The sequence below is a fragment of the Pogona vitticeps genome, chromosome 2 (genome assembly GCF_051106095.1).
Source record: "Pogona vitticeps strain Pit_001003342236 chromosome 2, PviZW2.1, whole genome shotgun sequence".
Lineage (NCBI taxonomy): Eukaryota > Metazoa > Chordata > Lepidosauria > Squamata > Agamidae > Pogona > Pogona vitticeps.
In genome coordinates, this window is record NC_135784.1 from 105,828,092 (window position 1) to 105,845,438 (window position 17,347).

A 17,347-nucleotide genomic window follows, 5' to 3' on the forward strand; every position below is an offset into this window, starting at 1 on the left:
CTCCTGCGGCTGTGCCTTTAAGAAGGCGGGAGGGGAAGGGAGGGGGGCGCGCGACAGCTCCACGCGGTTTGACATAACTCTGGCCACTCCTCCCTTCATCCCCCGGTCTGTCATCGCAGGACATCTTTTCTCTCTCCCCCCCCCCCACGTTTCCCTCCCTCTTGCCCCGCCAGCAGGCGCTGCGCTGATTGGCTCCGGCTGGCGCAAGAGGCGGGGTTGCGTCCGGCGGCGTTAAAAAAAATATACATATCGCCCTTCTGCTCCTCGCGACGTTCCAATGGGCAGCGCCGTCGGAAAATGATATCCCGCGTTCCAATGGGGAAGTGGAGAGTCCCGCTTGATCCCGGATGCCGCCGGAGAGGGCTGCGCTGAACTGAAGAGGAGCCGCCGCCGCCGCCGCCGCCCCCCCCCCCCCATCTGTGAGGCCGCGCGGGAGACCTTACCGGCCGCCCTTCCCGGGGATTCCGCAGGCGGCAGTCGCAGCAAGCAGCCGCTGCACCGGCCCGGCTTGGAGGCAACAGCTAGAGCGAGAGCAGCGTCCTCGCCACCTCCCGAGTTTGCAGCGTGTTTGGGAGCCTTCGCCATGAGCAGCCCTCAGGGAGCAGCGGCATTGCCCCCCGCTACCGCGACGCTGGCCCCCTCCGGCTCCTCCTTCGGGCGGCTCGTGTCCTTTCTCCTTGGCATCTGAGCCTGCTCCCGGTGCAAATCTCGCCTCTCCTGAAACCTGCCTGTATTTTCTATTTTTAATTATCGCACTTCCTTCTCTGAGGGGACTCCTTCCCAGAAGAGAATCTGAGCAGCGTTAATACCGGCTGCTTCGCAGCGGGTGCATCGACTATCTTTAACCTTAATGGTTGCTGGTTGATTCTTCATATTCCCCCCCCCCCCCTCAGGCGTTTCGCGAGAGACTTTGTGTTCGTGAGAGTTCTGCCTCCCCCTCTCCCCACGAGCGGATTTGTTTTTTTTCGCACAAGGTGATTCCGTTTTGGAGAGGTCCTGGGAGTCATGGGACTACCTGCGTTGGAGTTTAGCGACTGCTGTTTGGACAGCCCTCAGTTCCGAGAGCGGCTGAAGTCTCACGAAGCTGAGCTGGAGAAGACCAACAAGTTCATCAAGGAGCTCATAAAAGATGGAAAGTCCCTCATCGCCGCCCTGAAGAGTGAGTGACAAGCTGGCCCTGCGCCGGTCCCGAGTCGAATAGGCAGGGCTGGTGTGGGTAGAGCGACCTGGTGACCCAAAACAAAACCAAAACTTGAAGGAGCCCTAGAAGAATTATTGGAAAGCCAATAGCAAATTCAGCAGTGGGTGGAGAAACTCTGACAGTTTAATGCCAGACTATAAACACAGCAAGGGAGTTTAATGTTCCACAGTTCATGTCTATGTGTCTCTTGGCAAGAAAGATGCACAGGTGCTGAGGGGTAGATAATAGTGCCAAGAATGTAATGCCGTTATACAGACAATTCAAACTCTATCTGTATATTATCAAACTTTTATTGTAGGTGTGTAGTTTAAAGATAAACGCCCTCTTCACTATCAGTCTTTCCCCTTTTTGTGGCCCAGTGATCTTTCATGAAAATGAAAGACTAGCTAGCTTGCAACTAACTTGACAATGAGAGATGAAGGCTTATGCTGGGGAGAAAAATCTGGGGCCTTCCAGATGTCCTTGAATTTCAGTTCCCATCCTCCCCCTACATATTGTTGGGGTCCATGTTGGCCAACCCTGGTTTATAGCATGGACTCTTTGTTTAAAACAGATTTATCCTGGCCGACAGCTCTTAGCAGATCTATTAGAACTTCCTCAGTTTCAGAATAGTTAAGAATTGGAGGGAGGGTTGCGAGGAAAACAGGGATTTTGCACAGGTATTTGAGATTATTGCCTTGAAGACTTTTTTTCTTCAGCGGATGTTCCTTCTTTTGGGAAGGATAGGAACTAGAACCATGGCAGAACAATGCCACTAGTTTGATGTTCTTGGTAAACTATTACTTAGGGAATCTAAAGTGTTCTTTAGGTCAGTTGTGACAGTGAGCACGTGCGTTTTGCTTGCTTTGAGGTTGTGTTTTTGTTATTATAAATTATACTATGCCATGTTCCTAACTTCCTATGGTGGTTGTCTCATCTTTTCAAAGAGTCAAAAGAGTTTGTGAAACACAGGTTGTGTATGTAACTGCTAAACATTGGTTCATTGTAAAGCTAACTGCCACTGTGTGATGACCAGTTATGTTTTGTTTACTTCTTTCTCTTTGTGAGCCAAAGGCAAATAATTGCACCATCGCTGGGAGATTTTTGAAAAAGTTAATTGTATTAAACAAACTTTGAGGGCCTTGTCCATCTCATCAGTGCTTTCTTGGGAAATATTTGAATAAAACAAGGAAGGTGTGTCTCCTTGAGGTGCTTTTTCAGAAGGCCAAGTGATGCAAGAATTACCTTTTCATCAAAAGTCCTAATCTTCCAGACTGATATTGAGGACAATTAGTGAGCCATTGAAATCTAGGCAAGTTTATTGTTGTTTTGTATTAAAAGTATTTATTAGTAACCTTTCTGCCCCGAGGGCCACCAAACTGTTATACTGTACAACAAAAATTATTCAAACATAATTTTAAAACAGATTTTAAAAAAATATCCCAAAAGTCAGACTGAATAATGCTGTTTTTAAGTCAGATTGATTTCCCTGGGGAAGGAAGTCACCCCATTGAAATGCTGCTCTCTTGTGTACTTATCAGACTAGCTTTTTTAGGGTGGTGGGGATCTACAACTGGGCCTCAAGCTTTGTTTATAGATCAGTCCCAGCACCTGCGTAAGCCCTGACTCTTTAGTAGCCAGCAAAATCCTATCCTGATAGTGCTGAGGAGCTGAGGTTTGGTTTGAAGGCGGTTTCTCAAGTGAGATTGGAAATACTGTAGTATTGCCAGGTATGCTCACTTCAGACTGAAGATTTATAGCTGTTGGTATTAAGACCCATTTAACTCTGTGGGTATCAGTTTTGAGATGACATGCCTAGGGCTGGAGTGCATGTCAGGTTAGTTTCCTTGTTCTGAAACTGTTTTTATACAATGTACGTTTATCCAGCTCAGTCTTTAGGCTTCAGACTTTGTCCTCAGGTAGGAACAGATCTGAGGTCCTGCTAAATGAAATTGCTGTATGGGGGATGGGATCACAGTAGAGATGGGTATGAACTGCTGGTTCGGTGGTTCAGTGTGGTTTGTTTAGTGGCTGCACAGGTGATCTGTGTTTCGTCTCCCTCTCCCCTCCAGCGGCTGCCCACCCCAAGGCACCTCCTGAAGGAGGTGGGGCAGAGAAGCTTGGGCACTGCCTCCGAGTGTGTGTCTGCTGTTGGAGTGACGGAATGAGAAGGCTGATGGGCTTTGTGATGATCACCAGATATTTAGGATAGCGAATAGTCTCTTAGAGATAGAAGTTAAAGAAGTCAGCCACACACACACAGGGATGTCTGCCAGCAGTGCTCCTGGTGGGTGACTAGTAGAAGAGGCAGAATAACACAGAATTTGGTTCCAATGAATTCTGCCCTGCCCCCAGGAGGACTGTGCTTTTATTATCCTTACAAGCTCACAGATAGTGGACAGTATACAGATAGGTTACAGAGTTCAGATAGGACAATGGTTACATCAGGGCATTATAATTGGCCTAAGGAAAAGCTCTATGCAAGCTCTCTAGCACCTATGAGAAAGAAGAAGAATGGTGGGCAGTCATGCCCCTCAGAAGCAGCTGTGACGTCATCCAGGGGGGTTTGGCCTCTACTGTAGATTAAGCCAACAGTTTAGCAACCTTGGGAATGGCACCCCCACAGTCTGCCAGAGGGGGTAGGGTGCCACGCCAAATGCCAGATCAGTTGTGTGGCCAGTAAACATACCTTTCCAGACTGGTGGTCCATGTCCATCTCTAGATCACAGTCTAGAGTGGAAGTTCTGTTTTCCATTCCTCCACCACAGCTCTGATGTTTTCACTTCTCGTGTGTCCATATAAATTGGTGTCTCATGGCATTCTAGTCTTTTCTCATTTTTATGAACAAGAACAGCTGACTTGCCAGTGAGTATTCAGTTTTGGCACTTCGAGTGAATATCATTGGTTTTTACCATTTTTGTGGTCTTGAAAATAATTCACAGAGCATGGATCAGCCTGAAGTCGTTTGGAAGATATGCAGAAGCGTTTTGCTACTCAATTCTCTACTGTATTTTTACTGATCCATTATTCGTAATGCTTGAAAATATAAGTTGGTTAGGCCACAATGCTAAATCATAATTTAATGTTACCGTATCAACACTCCTTGCTTGTTGTACACCTACCCTGTCCACTGAGCTGTGATCGGAGGAGGAGTTTGGAAGCTTTCACTTTCACATTAGCTTATCACCATTTAGTGAGTTATACAGACTTGATCGAACTCTGGCTAATTTACAGGATTCCTGCACAGTAGCAATAGAAACCAGAGTACTTGGAACCGCATTTTACGAAGCTGGATTGTTCCTCCTAATCATAGTCAAGATTAAGTGCCATTTAGGATTTGGAACACTTAAACTGTAGGTAATCTAAAATAAAATAAGTTTTTATTTTCCTAAGAACTGCCATAAGGAGAAGAGGAAAGATATGCAGCGTGTGAGCCTAGAGGGAAGGCAGTTTTGTCCTTATAACGTACTGATGTTTAATCTTGTACTCAAAGAAAGAAAATGTGTTGGAATGTTTATTAACTAAATGGAGTTCATAGCAAGCCAAATGTAATCAGGCCATTGTAGTGCTGTTATGGGTGTGGTAATATTTTGCTACCATGTGGTATATGATAAAAGTGCAGCATTAATGATTGGCTAATCAAGTGAACCTACACCATTTAAGTCCTTAACTGTGGTACTAAAGTCTTGTGTGACTTCTGTACCAGACTGACAATTGTTCTCAAAGTGGTTTCTTTTAATGGCTATTCCACATACTGTAGCTGGATCTGAAGGCAAGATCAAGGAAATTCCTTCTCCTTTCTTCTATATGAGATTAAACACTGTTTTGTTATTAATCCTTCCTTCCCTGTTTGTTTAATTGGGCCAATTAAATCAGAAGCTGTTATTTAGAAACTGGAACCGTTTAGTATACATTGGTATGTATAATAGTAAGTAAGTGAGTGAAATTGGCAGATGTCTGCTGTTTAGGAATCAGGTGCATGCAAGTATTGGAAGCTGAAGATGTGACAGGAAAGATCCCCTAGTTAAAAGAAAGCCTTTTGTTGGGCATGCGTTGCAACTCAGCATTTCTACTCTGCTGTCAATTACGTGTATGCTTCCCCATAACATTACAGAGAAGGACATTGGTTATAATTTTCACATATGTTTCTGAGACCTTCTGCCTGTGCTCCCCCCCCTTTCATTGTAGGGGTTCCTTTGGGACAAAATCTTGTGTTGACAGGTAACAAGACGTTTCCATGTGTCATGATGCTGCATTCCCACTTGACACGGAAGCTTTGCATGCCTCAACTTATTTTTCGCTCCACTAACATACATTGGGTTGCTCATCTGAGGTGAAAGCAGCTGGCCTGACTATTCATGGCCTGTGTATATTGAAACTGCAGTTGTAGGTCTGCAAGGAAGTGTCCAGCTATAGCTGTGAAGTTTCATTTATGACCCTCCCATTTTCAGGTCATGTTTGAAGGGTGAGAGCGTTCTTTTGCTTTATCTGCAGTCTCCCCATGGAGGCCTTGGCTACTTGTCATTTCATATGTTTGAAACCAGAATAAGTATCTACAATTATGCCAACTCATGACTAGGTGAAATAGAACCTTTAATGAGTTCTCCACATGTGAGAGATTAATGTCTTCTCTAGAATTAGCATTTTATTCTGGGATGAGTTTGGTGCAGTGTTGCACAGTCCTCTCCGATTAGGGAATACAGTGAAATATTAAACTGAATGATTTGCAATAACTAGGTGAATGAGACTTCAGACTTTAAGAAATCCTTAAAGCTTGGGGTGATTAAACTTTGCAGCTCTCTGCTACGTGGACCTGACTGTATAAACATCCTCTTAAGAAAAAGATGATTGTTTACATTACAGTTTTTTTTTTAAAAAGGGAAACATACGTGAATACCTACTTTCCTTAGTTATTCCTCCAGTGTCCCATGAGCCACATTAAGCAGAGAGATTCACAGGAGGAGGAGGAGGAGGGCCCAAGGGAAAGAGATGAGATAAGCTACATTGTGTGTAGAGTGAGAATTAGGATTTGAAGAGTTTAACAGATTCAGACCAGGTTCTGCTAAATTAAGTACTAGCATCATGTCAGTTAAGTACTATTTGTTATTTGACTGCTAGCTTTAGATGCATGTTGACCGAGCTTTTAATATTTGATTTTATCAGAGCTGTCTAGTGTTCCAAGGTGCCATGCAGCTGGCATGGCAGTTCTCAGGATTCATACAGCATAGTCTCCCGTATTGTTATGGCTCCACTGAAGAGACTTCTAGCGAGGATGAATTGGATGCCACCAAACCTGAAGACAGTGAGGAACTGAAGGACTCCACGGACGTTGGATGCTTGAGTTCCACGAGGCTGAACCCTCAGATGATAGCAGCTCTGTGTCAGAGTCGGAAAAGGAGGTTGGATGCCCTCCCAGCCCATGAAACCACAGGCTGAGCTAGACTGGAGCATCCCAAGCAAAGTGCTTAGTTGCAAGGGAAGAGCTTTGTGAGAATTTATGTGGTCTTGGAAAATAAGCAGGATGAGGACCAAAGAGCAAGTGAGATGTTATTGCATTTACTGCTCAGAAGCTTCGTCAGTAAATGACCTGACTCATAAAAAGGGACAAAACTTTTGCATGTGTCAAGATAAGATTTTCCTGTAATTTGATTGGTTGGGGACTGTAACAACTTTCCTTTATCTGATAAGAATTGAGTGTCTGTAAACAAAATAAAAACTGGTTGGTAGGCAGTGCTTGTGGTGTGTGTTTTTTCAAATAAAAAAAGGGGAAGGAGAACACCCATCTGGTCATATAGCTGGCCCAAACATAACTTGAGCAGAAAACCAGTGAAAGCCAAAAGCATGAGAGAAATAGTTCTCCTTAGTCACTGATCTGTGCAAGGTGAATAAGAGCTTTGCCCTAGTCTGGTTGGTTGTTTTTATGTTGGTGGCAGCGCCAAACAGTCCCATGTATATCTAATTTGGATGAATAAATCATTTAAACTGTGTATAAAAGGTTGGTGGTTTTGTATCTAACTGGAAGAATACTCCCCCTCCTTTATTAAGCTATGACACTACAGAATAAGGAGCAGGCTTTTGAATAAAGGACGTGTCGTGTGGCAGCATTTCTGCATTCTTCTTGTCTCCCTTTATCACTCTGTTGATACTGGGGTGGTCTGTTCTTCATCAACACATGTCCCTCTCCTCTTTTGCTTATAATGGCATGTGTAAATTATTCAGAACATTTTGCAAATGCTAAGCTTCAAGTGAGGCATGAAGATGAAATGTGAACGGGGTGTAGATGATTAAGGAATATGACAAGCAGTGTCAGGGAACAGTCTTAAAAATGGGTTGGGTGACTTGATGAATACCAAACATCAATGTTACAAGCTAGAATTTGCAACACCTCATATTACGGGTGGGTTTTCTTTTGGCAGCCTTGCAAAGAAACTTACAGGCTTTACTACTCCAGAAATCACTGGTCTGCTTTGCCCTCGATATGCCAATGTAAATCACTTGTGGTACATCAACAGTCTGAAAGAAATAATTGGCCAATTCTCTTCTGGTTTATAAGAGGTTCTCTCCTTGCTTAGTTGGAGCCATTTCTTACTTGCCATAGGGGAGTAGCTGTTTATGTCTTGCCATAATACTACCTGTACACGTTGACACTTGAGATGGTGAGTGACTACTACAAGGCTGTTTTGGGATGCCAAAAGCACCATGACCAAGATGTATCCTTATTTATTCTTAGAGAAGTGACTCTGTCTTGTAAGTTCAGAAGACATGTTTTGGGTACTGTGTCAGGCCCACTTTCTCCAGTCTTCCAAGACAGTGGTTCCCAACCTTGGATAGCCCAGATGCTCTTGGACTGCAACTCCCAGAAACCCTGGCCAGCCCAGCTAGTGGTCAAGGCTTCTGGGAATTGTAATCCAAGAACACCTGTGTTACCTAAGTTTGGCAACCACTGTTCTAAGGTCTCTGGATGACAGGAGTAGCCAAAGTTCTTGCACTGCTAACATGGAGTTCAGAAAATCAGATGTACCTTGCAGATAAGAGGAAAAAATAGCATACTTTGTAACTGACATTGTGGGAAATTGAAGTGCTCTGGAGTGAGAGCATTGTACAAAAAGTTAATTGCAGTGATATATCTTAGTTGAGTTACTCTTGAGTTAAAATGCATTTTGAGGGGCCATTGTTGAACTTAACCAAGATGTCGAAGGCATCAGTAAGTTCTGTTGGTTCACAGGAGTTTCCTATGAATTAAATTATTATTGACTAGGGAGTTGGACTTGATGGCCTTATAGAACTATTCCAACTCCATTGTTTTGTGATTCTACGATTAATGGAGTGAGTGGGTCAACACTGCTGTGCAGAGTCTGTGGTAAGTTACATTATACCTATTTTGTAACTTGCAAGGTGGTGTGAAAAATTAAGTCTCCATTTCAGATCACTGTTCCTGGAAGAGAGAGGAGTTAACTGGACTCAGGTGTGTTCTCTAAGGTAGAATTATTTTTCTACCTGACATGTGACTCCAGTCCTTAGGAATCCAGTCCTGAGATGCCAAGATTCAACGCTCAGGGAGTTTGTTTTCCTTCTAGATTAAAGAGTTTGTTGCTGTGCTTAACTCTCCAGTAATGCAATTTGCCATTCTATCTTAACTGTTAGCAATATGATTTGAATGTGGAACTTGGTCTCATGGTGCAGTGGTTAAACTGCTGCACTGCAGCCAAAACTGTGCTCATGAACTGGGGTTCAATCCCAGGTAGCCGGCTCAAGGTTGGCTCAGCCTTCCGTCCTTCTGAAGTTGGTAAATTGAGTACCCGGGGAGAGGGGACAATGTGTAGCCTGCATAATTAACTTGTAAACCGCCCAGAGAGTGTTTTAAGTGCTGCGGGATGGTATATAAGCAGCACGCTTTGCTTTTTGCTTTGCTTTTGTCTTTTGCAGTCCAGAGGTAACGAGAGTTCAGGCTTATGATAGATTGTAGAGTTGTGAGAAAGGTCTTGTGGGAATCATAAACGAGATGTGTTGACTTTCAGTGCAGGTGAGAATAAACAGTTTCCTAGCTTTTTTATATCTTACTGCAAGGCAAGAAAAACACAACTCATGTGTTATTTCCATATCACATGCATCCCCGTTGTCAAATGGCAGCACTCTTTTTCAACATCTTGAATAATTGGATTTTTATCCTTGCACCACACTTTCTTTGCCCATTTAGCCCATAGTGCCTCAGGCTGCAGCACTGTGCCAGCAAGTGCCTGCTTTTATCCAAGACCTGCACAATTTGTGACACACCAGGCTAAACACAGCCCACTAGTCTTGTGCAGTAGTATACCAAGGATTCAAATCCCTGCCTGGGATTGCACAGACTGAACCGGTGAGCCAACAATGTGTGCCTGGTGAGTTAGGTTCAGCTTAGTGTTTCAAAAGTTCTGCAGGTTCTAAACTGCTGCTCAGGGAACATAGTTGCTAATAGTATCTGGCTTTATTCCTCTTAGGCATCCTTCAGTCTCAAGAGACTGTGGTAATGTGCTCTGTATCGAGGACTTGGAACAGCATCTAGTGTGGCTGAAAAGGCTTTACTGTATTATGGAAAAATAATCAAAAATGCTGATCATTCTGTAACTTATGGTGGACATTCTGAAGCAAAGCAGGATGTACATTCTCTGTTGCTTGAACCAAAAATTTCAATCCCCTGCAATGCATGGAAAATGACCTTAATAGATGTAGATGCCATTCATGGTTTTGGTGTCAAGTGATCTTCCTGATCTGTTTTACCAGTGGGGCAAAAGGTAAAGGTATGCTGCAAGGGAAAAGGAGACAGTAAAACTATATATATATAGTTATGGTATATAGTTCCTTGAAAGCATTCTTTGGCATGGGGGAAAAAAGAGTTTGTACTTAGAACAATCCATCTCTCTCCTTTAAGAGACTGCGGGTATCTTCCACACAGGGCTGAGGCATGCAATCTCTTTGGGACGACTGATTGAGATGCAAAATATCTCTTTGTTTTGCCTTCTTGGATGGGTACCAAGAGTTAAAATAGATTGCATTGAAGATAAGGACCTTTAACACACCAGCCTGCCAGATCACAGCAAATTTCACAGTGGGAACAGGCCCATCTTCATTTTGTTCAAGGTGGTGTATATAAGTACCCCCTGTCCTGATAATCAAAACAAATTTGTGAGGTTAACTAGACTAACAGGTAGTGACTAGTCTGAGGGTTCTCCTACACCTCTGAAATCATTTGTTAAAACTAACAATCGCGAGGAAAAAGTCTCAGTATTACGACTGTTAGCATTATATTGACAATAATGTTAATGTTATAAACAACACCTTGTTTTGAGGGAGCCTTTTGGCTCTGTTTTGGTATATTGGAAGAGAAATTAATTTAAAAAAGTGTTTTACTATTTTAACGTAACATGGTGTGCATACGCGTACTCAGCATGGCATGCGTAAATCATGTATGTTTTGGTAGCAGATTGCTGTTCATTAACATTAAAGTGCTGAGTGAGTTTCTACTGTATTGTACGCACATGTAACAATTTGCCACTGTGACTTAACACAATTTCTCTTATGCAAGTGTAAAATGACAATAGGATTTTATAATAAATTGTTCTCTAATGTCATTAACTCACCGATATTATGACTTTAAGTGTTCTGTAGCTGGTTTTACATTGGGTTGCAATACTGAATTTAAACCTCATGCCTTGGCAGAAAATTACCTGGGCTGGCTGCATGCTCTTGAATGAACTGCCCTGCTTCTTGGTTGTCAGTTTGCTACTCAACTTACTGAGACTTTATTCATTCATTCATTCATTCATTCCGCCCATGAATCCCCCTCGCCCAACAATCAATCAACATAAAACATAATTAACTACATGACTTGTTTACATTGAGTAAAAGGAATCCATGAGTGGCATCTACACTACAGATTTGTAGCAGTTTGATTCCACTTTAATTGCTGTTTCTCCATCCTATGGAATGTTGAGATCTGTAGTTTGATGAGGGACTTAGAATTTTGTTCTTCAGTTTTGGATGATGGTGGAACTGAGCTCTCCAGCAGAGAACTCTTAAGTCCTTTTCTGTAGTGTAAATCCTCACATTCCATCTGATGGGGTTAAGACAGTTAAGCAGAATCAGACTGCTGTAATAGTGCAGTGTACTGTACATATACGCCATGTTTCCTCTGTGGTTCATGAGCTGTATGAATCCAGTTTTATAACTGTGCTTTTACTTTTGTTGTACACTGCCCAGAGTAGCATTTTTCTAGATGGGCAGTATAAAAACTGAATAGATACAGAAAAATAAAGAATTAAAACAGCAGTTACTATTGGTATGAAAATTTTAAATCCACACATATTAAAATAATAATTCAAATAGGGAAAGTGAAACCACCCTGCATTTATTTATTTTAGTTAATATGATTTTGTGGTAATGCATAGTCTATCCTTTCAGGTGAAAAGGGTGAATGGCTTATAAAGTCTGCAAACAACACAGAGACCTGTGACAACTTTAAAAATTGGAGTGCAGCCTACTCTCACTCAAAATAAGGAAAATGATCATTTAACTTGAAGCCCCTGACATTCCAACACATATAGATATCAAGTGATGTTACCTGTTTTGTAGTTTTGTTGGCATTTGTTTTTGTTTACATTTATTGTGTGTGTGTATATGTACATAAGGGATAGAGCTTTGTGCCCTGTGTTTTAATTGGATATACTCCCACTCTGTTTTTAACTTTTGGGAACATGTATAGAGTAAGAGAAAGAAAGGTTGGGAGTGGCAGGAAGGAATGGGGTGGGGGCTGCAAATAGGCGTGTGGGTCAGAGCTTGGATAACCAGCCCCCTGATCTTGTACACTGTATATCCTTCTGATAATTACTGCACGGTCAAATTAAGGCCTCAGCAGATATGCAGCAGCAAATACTGTACAATGTACAGTATTTGCTGCTGCATATGTGCTGAGGCCTTAATTTGACCGTGCAGTAATTATCAGAAGGATAAAAAGTTTTGGGAGGAAGAATACAGAGGCAAAACACTTTTGATCTGGGGAAATAATGGTCTGTGTCAGTGCTGTGAGATATTGGTAGGAGGCTGGCTTGAGGGTTTTTATGTGTAATCTGCCATACCACATAACCACAACGTTAAACTGAGAGGTAAATCAGAGGGTTTGCTAGGGACAGCAGTGGTTTGTGTCTCTTCTGCTTTTTTTTAAATAAAGAAAAATGGCTTCCTTTTTACTGGTACATCATCCTTGTCAGATATGTGAACAAGTGTGAACATGATTATAAGTCCTTAAAAAAAACAACAGCAGCCCAATTCAAAAGCTGGCCTCCCCTCTTTGTAGTCCTAGCCACTAAGTACTGAGTCACCACTCCTGTCAGCCCTGAATAGTACGGCCACAGGCTAGGGAGAGTGGAAGCTGTAGTAGTTGCAGCACAGAACATTGCAAGGCCCTACACTGAGGACATCTGCCCTGTTCCCTTCTGATGTTTCAGGAACTGGTTTTCTCAGTTCTTTTGAAAAACTGTAGTGTAGACTTCAATGTGTACTTCAGAAGTGTATTAGGTAATGCATTTACAGAAGGGACAAACTCGCTCTTTATTCATTTCAATACAGTAGGTGTGCAAATTTCTGAGGAAAGAATTTTAGCTTATGGGAATTAAGATGGTGCACCCGGGCAGAGCTGTCTGAACACCTATACATGTCATAGAGCAGATGCATATTTGAAACTAAAATGAGCTATGAGGAACCTAAATAATCAGGATTGATATTTTCTGGAGACTTAAATCCTCAGTGGCCAAGTTTATGATTGTTCCATCTCCACTGAAAGTGAGAGGGCCTACGGCTGACACGAAGTGAAAAATCTGAGAACCCATCCAATGTGTTAGAGCAAGTTGAGTGTGTGTGTGTGTGTGTGTGTGTGTGTGTGTGTGTGTGTGTGTGTGTGTGTGTGTGTGTGTGTGTGTGTGTGTGTGTGTGTGTGTGAGAGAGAGAGAGAGAGAGAGAGAGAGAGAGAGAGAGAGAGAGAGAGAGAGAGAGAGAGAGACCCATTTCTGAAAGGCATCGTACAGTAACAGGCTGGCAAAGCAAAAGAGTTAAATATAGAAAGAGGGGCAGTGTGTAGTGATTCAGCCTTCTGGATATAGTATTCATTTTCTTCTCTGTATAACCTCATTAGTGTTGCCACTTTCTGGGTGGTTTACAACATGCAATAAAAACATAACAACCTTATATACTAAATACAACAAAATACAATAAAATGCAGTTAAACCTTGTCACACTAGCTGAAAGTACTTTTAAATAAAAATACACAAATTAAGAACCATTTGAACATTTCAGGATCAATTTATAGTGGTAGAAGGCAGCTTTGTATAATTCAGCCTCAATTTGCTTCTTAAAAACCCGGAGGTATGGTGTCTAGTGACTCAATGCAGGAAGCTTGTTTTAGAGGGAAAAGGCCATGACTGAGAAAGCTCAGTTCCTTGTATTGGCTTTTTTTGGTCTCCTTGGGTGTTACAGTTCTTCACACCATGGACTACAAGAGGTGTGTGGGATGAGTAACTATTTTTTGGTAGAGATGTTCTACTGAATATCTGTTATTTAGAGACCAGAGCCCAAATTTGCTGTTGAACTTTAGTTTGGATCCTTTAAAAAAATCCTTTTTTTTGTTGGTGGGAGGGGGGGAGTCTTACATCATTTGCAATGTTTGGTGGGAAAATGCCCGGTTTGATAAAATGTACTGTATATTTGGTCCCACCGTGTGTTCTTTATTGCTGGTGTGTAGTTCCCCATGACCCTTCCCAAATAGGAATTCAGTGCCCACCCCCTTGAAAAACATTATTTGGAGTGCAGCTCACTGTCAGAGAACTTCCTTTACGTGCAGCAGGGCCCATCCTCGGTCCCTTGTTTCTTCACTTAAATCAGTCTGGGAATACCAGATGCAGGAAGCTCTTATTTCTGCCTGAGATCTAAGAGAACTCCTGCCAGGTGCTGATCCTGGCACTGTCTAGCGATGTTGGACCACAACAACCCATCATTCCCAGGCAGCAGACACACTGACTGGGGGGGGGGGGAATGGGAGTCGCTGTCAAACACATCTGGAGGTTCGGTGGAACGGAAAAAGCTGCCAGATCCATGGAAGCTACTTCTATAAGGTGACACCCAGTTTCCTGAAATCCTTGGTTGTATAGACTTGACTGGAGAGAGCTTGTGCTGGCTTTCCAGATATCTGTTTTTGTTAAATAGCAGAACTTCCTTCCTTTGCTTTCAACTTTAGTAGAGATCTTAGCTTCCGCCTTTAGGGGACTGGAGGTCCTGCAGGTTTCTGTACAGTAGTTAAAATACACATCCAGTATAGGGTGTATTTAAAGCCTACTGTGGTAGGGCTATTTTACTGTTGGGTCATAGGAGGAATTGCCAATGTAAATGTAGTTTTCTGCTGGGATTGGTTATTAGCTAATCAAAACAGCCTGTAATCATCTTGTTAACAGCCTGGAATTGTAACTCTGCATCCTTTCTACTGCCTTAGTGTAAGAAGAAATAACTGGATCTGGTCTCTCAGGGGAAAGGGCTGATTAGAGGGGAAAGAATTGCCTCATACTTGGCAGCAACTTGTAACTGGTGGTATGGGAAATTCAGTAGTGATGGGCTGAGACACAGTAAAAGGAGGATGGGAGATGGAAAGACATGAACATTTAGCAAACTCTTCTGCCTAAAGATGTTTCCTGGATGGACTTTGTAGCTGTGCTTGGGGCAGGAAGGATTTTGTTTCTGTAGACCTGCTCTGCATCAGATGAGATACTAGAGCTAGAGCAGCTCTGGAGATGCTGCTACCAGCGGAAAAGCTGGTTCGGTCGTAGAGTGAGACGGTCGTGCTTGGCAAGTTGCAGGGCTTCTTAGGGCCACTTCACATTGCCTTTTTAGGATCTACAAAAGCAACATCTAACACTCGTATTGTGTGGACGTACCTGACGAAAAGCTGTGACTGGGTTTGGTTTCATGTTGTTGTCTTACACAAGGATAAGCATGAGCTTGCCATTGAATCATCACCATCATCTAAGAACTGCAGAGCTTGAAGACACATAGGGATCATCGAGTCCAGCCCCTGGCAAGGAGATACAGTGGGAATTGGACTCCCAGTCTCTGGCTCCACAGGCAGATGCCTAAATCACCGAGCTAGCCCCCTAGCTTGTCTGATTCTCCCAGTTCTTTCCAAGATTGTGCTGGAAGTATAGTGGCGGCACCCTTCCATCTAAGGAGCACTATTCCATTTCTGTAGGACTTGGGATTCAGGATAGCCAGATTCCCTTAGCCATGGAAACTCATGGGGTGGGGGGAGTGGTGCCACTGGTAAAAAAAATCCCCACTCCTTAAATATCTCAAATACTTTGAAAACCCTGTTAGGGTCATCAGAAGTTTGATGTGACTTGACGGCACACAACACAGCACAACACAATCTGGGGATTGCATGGCTGGGAAAATGTTATTTGGACTTGCATTGATGGAGTGAAGTTGTGCTTTCTCCCATGCTTTTTCTGCTGCTCACCTGTAAATAAGCATGTATATAATAATGGAGCTGCCTTTCATAGCTAAGGACAGGAGATAGGTGCCTGTGGGAGGAAGGTTTCTGGCTGTGAAAAAGATGGTGTTGAGTCAGCGGTGCTGACTGAAACCCCACGCACAGAACATGAGTCAGGCCTTTTAAAACTCAGGACATTTAATGTGGACTGCGGGGGTGGTGGTGTGTGGAGTTGCTTTTTGGCCAAGATTGTGCTTAATTTTGGAAACTTTTCTGTCATGAAGGTGAGAAGTTGCTTCGGATTCTCAGTGAGAATGCAAATCCTTGATGATTTGGCCAGTCCTAGACTAGTCTTTTTTAGTTCTGAAAGAGATCTCGGTTATAATTGGAACTTGGGAGCTGCAGATTTGGTTAGATACCAGCTGTGCTACTTTGCATAAGAATAAAATAAAAATTGTCAAAGATTTTAATCTAGACTTAAGTCATGGCTGAGGGCTCGATCAAACATTGTAATACTTCTAGTTTTGTGTTGGGTTTGGCACTCTTGAAGTTGATTGAAAATATCAGTCTACACAATGTACAGCTAAGTGAGATTTTTTTTTTTTTGGCCCGGAAATACATTTTTTCTCAGTGAATTTTTATAACACCCACCAGGTGCTTCTTTAATTTGATTGTGGTCACATTTATTTTGAATTGCTTTGCCATGTGTGCTCACGTATGTTGGAGTAAATTGTGTCTGTGGGGTTTGTCAAGTAATGGATGCCAAGATCACAGGTTTTGGGTTGCAGAGTAACCTTGCAATCCAATTTGTTATACTCCCCTCCCCCCTATTTCTAACACTGATCTAGTGCTATTCCACTTTGGCAAAAAGAATAAAACAAATATTAAAACATGATGAGGGGCCTGGAAAAATCACTTCAACCCCTTCTGGCCTGCCTGCTCTTTCTTGCTTCCTCCAAGGAAGTGGATGGCTGGGGCAGCTGGCTTCTGGCCAAAGAAGGTAGGAGAAGAACAAGGGGTAGCTGTTGCTACACCTTGATCAAAGCAAAACCTACATCCCCAGAGGTAGTTTACATCACCAGGCAGCTTACTACTAGATTAAATGTTGCCCTGAGAGGATGCACACACTGAAACAAAAACTATTTGATTTTAAGGCAACTTCAAAAAACCTGATCCAGCTCCCAGTTCATTTGAATAGTGTAACTGAGCCCTGACAGACAGGGAACTGGGTCATATTTAAGTCTGAGCCCTTTGAATAGGGCAGGGCCAAAAATATTGGTCACCAGACATTCTGCTCTACTCCATAACTGGTAGAGGTTAGAACATATGATGCTGTCCCCAGTTCTGTATATTCACTGTCAACTTTATGGTACAGGTACTCTTAAAGCACATACACTTCTGAGTAGGTTTAGACTGGAGCTGTGCAATTTTATGCTTTTGTGGAGGTAGAAAAACTTCATGCTAGAGACACTCCCTCCCCCCCCCCCATGTAGGAACACAGCGTAATCTCTGCTGTGACTCTTAGGAATTAATTGGTGATGGAAATCTGACTCTGAGTACATTAAAAAGCCATTCTCCCACCTTTAATCCAGAATACTGTACTATCCTGAATTTCTGCCACATCGCCTCTCCAAAATACTTTCCAAAAACTCATGCCGCAAAAC

General features: G+C 42.8%; 1 protein-coding gene across 3 annotated transcripts in view; it reads left to right on the forward strand.

The window, feature by feature from the left end:
* The first annotated feature begins 349 nt into the window (after window positions 1-349).
* Window positions 350-17,347, forward strand: part of ARHGAP26 (Rho GTPase activating protein 26) — a 400,569-nt gene continuing 383,571 nt past the window's right edge. For all 3 annotated transcript variants that reach the window (XM_020806318.3, XM_020806326.3, XM_020806342.3), the window contains exon 1: window positions 350-1,159. In XM_020806318.3, the coding sequence (XP_020661977.2) occupies window positions 1,006-1,159 (154 nt within the window). In that variant the 5' untranslated portion in view covers window positions 350-1,005. The remainder of the gene's footprint in view (window positions 1,160-17,347) is intronic.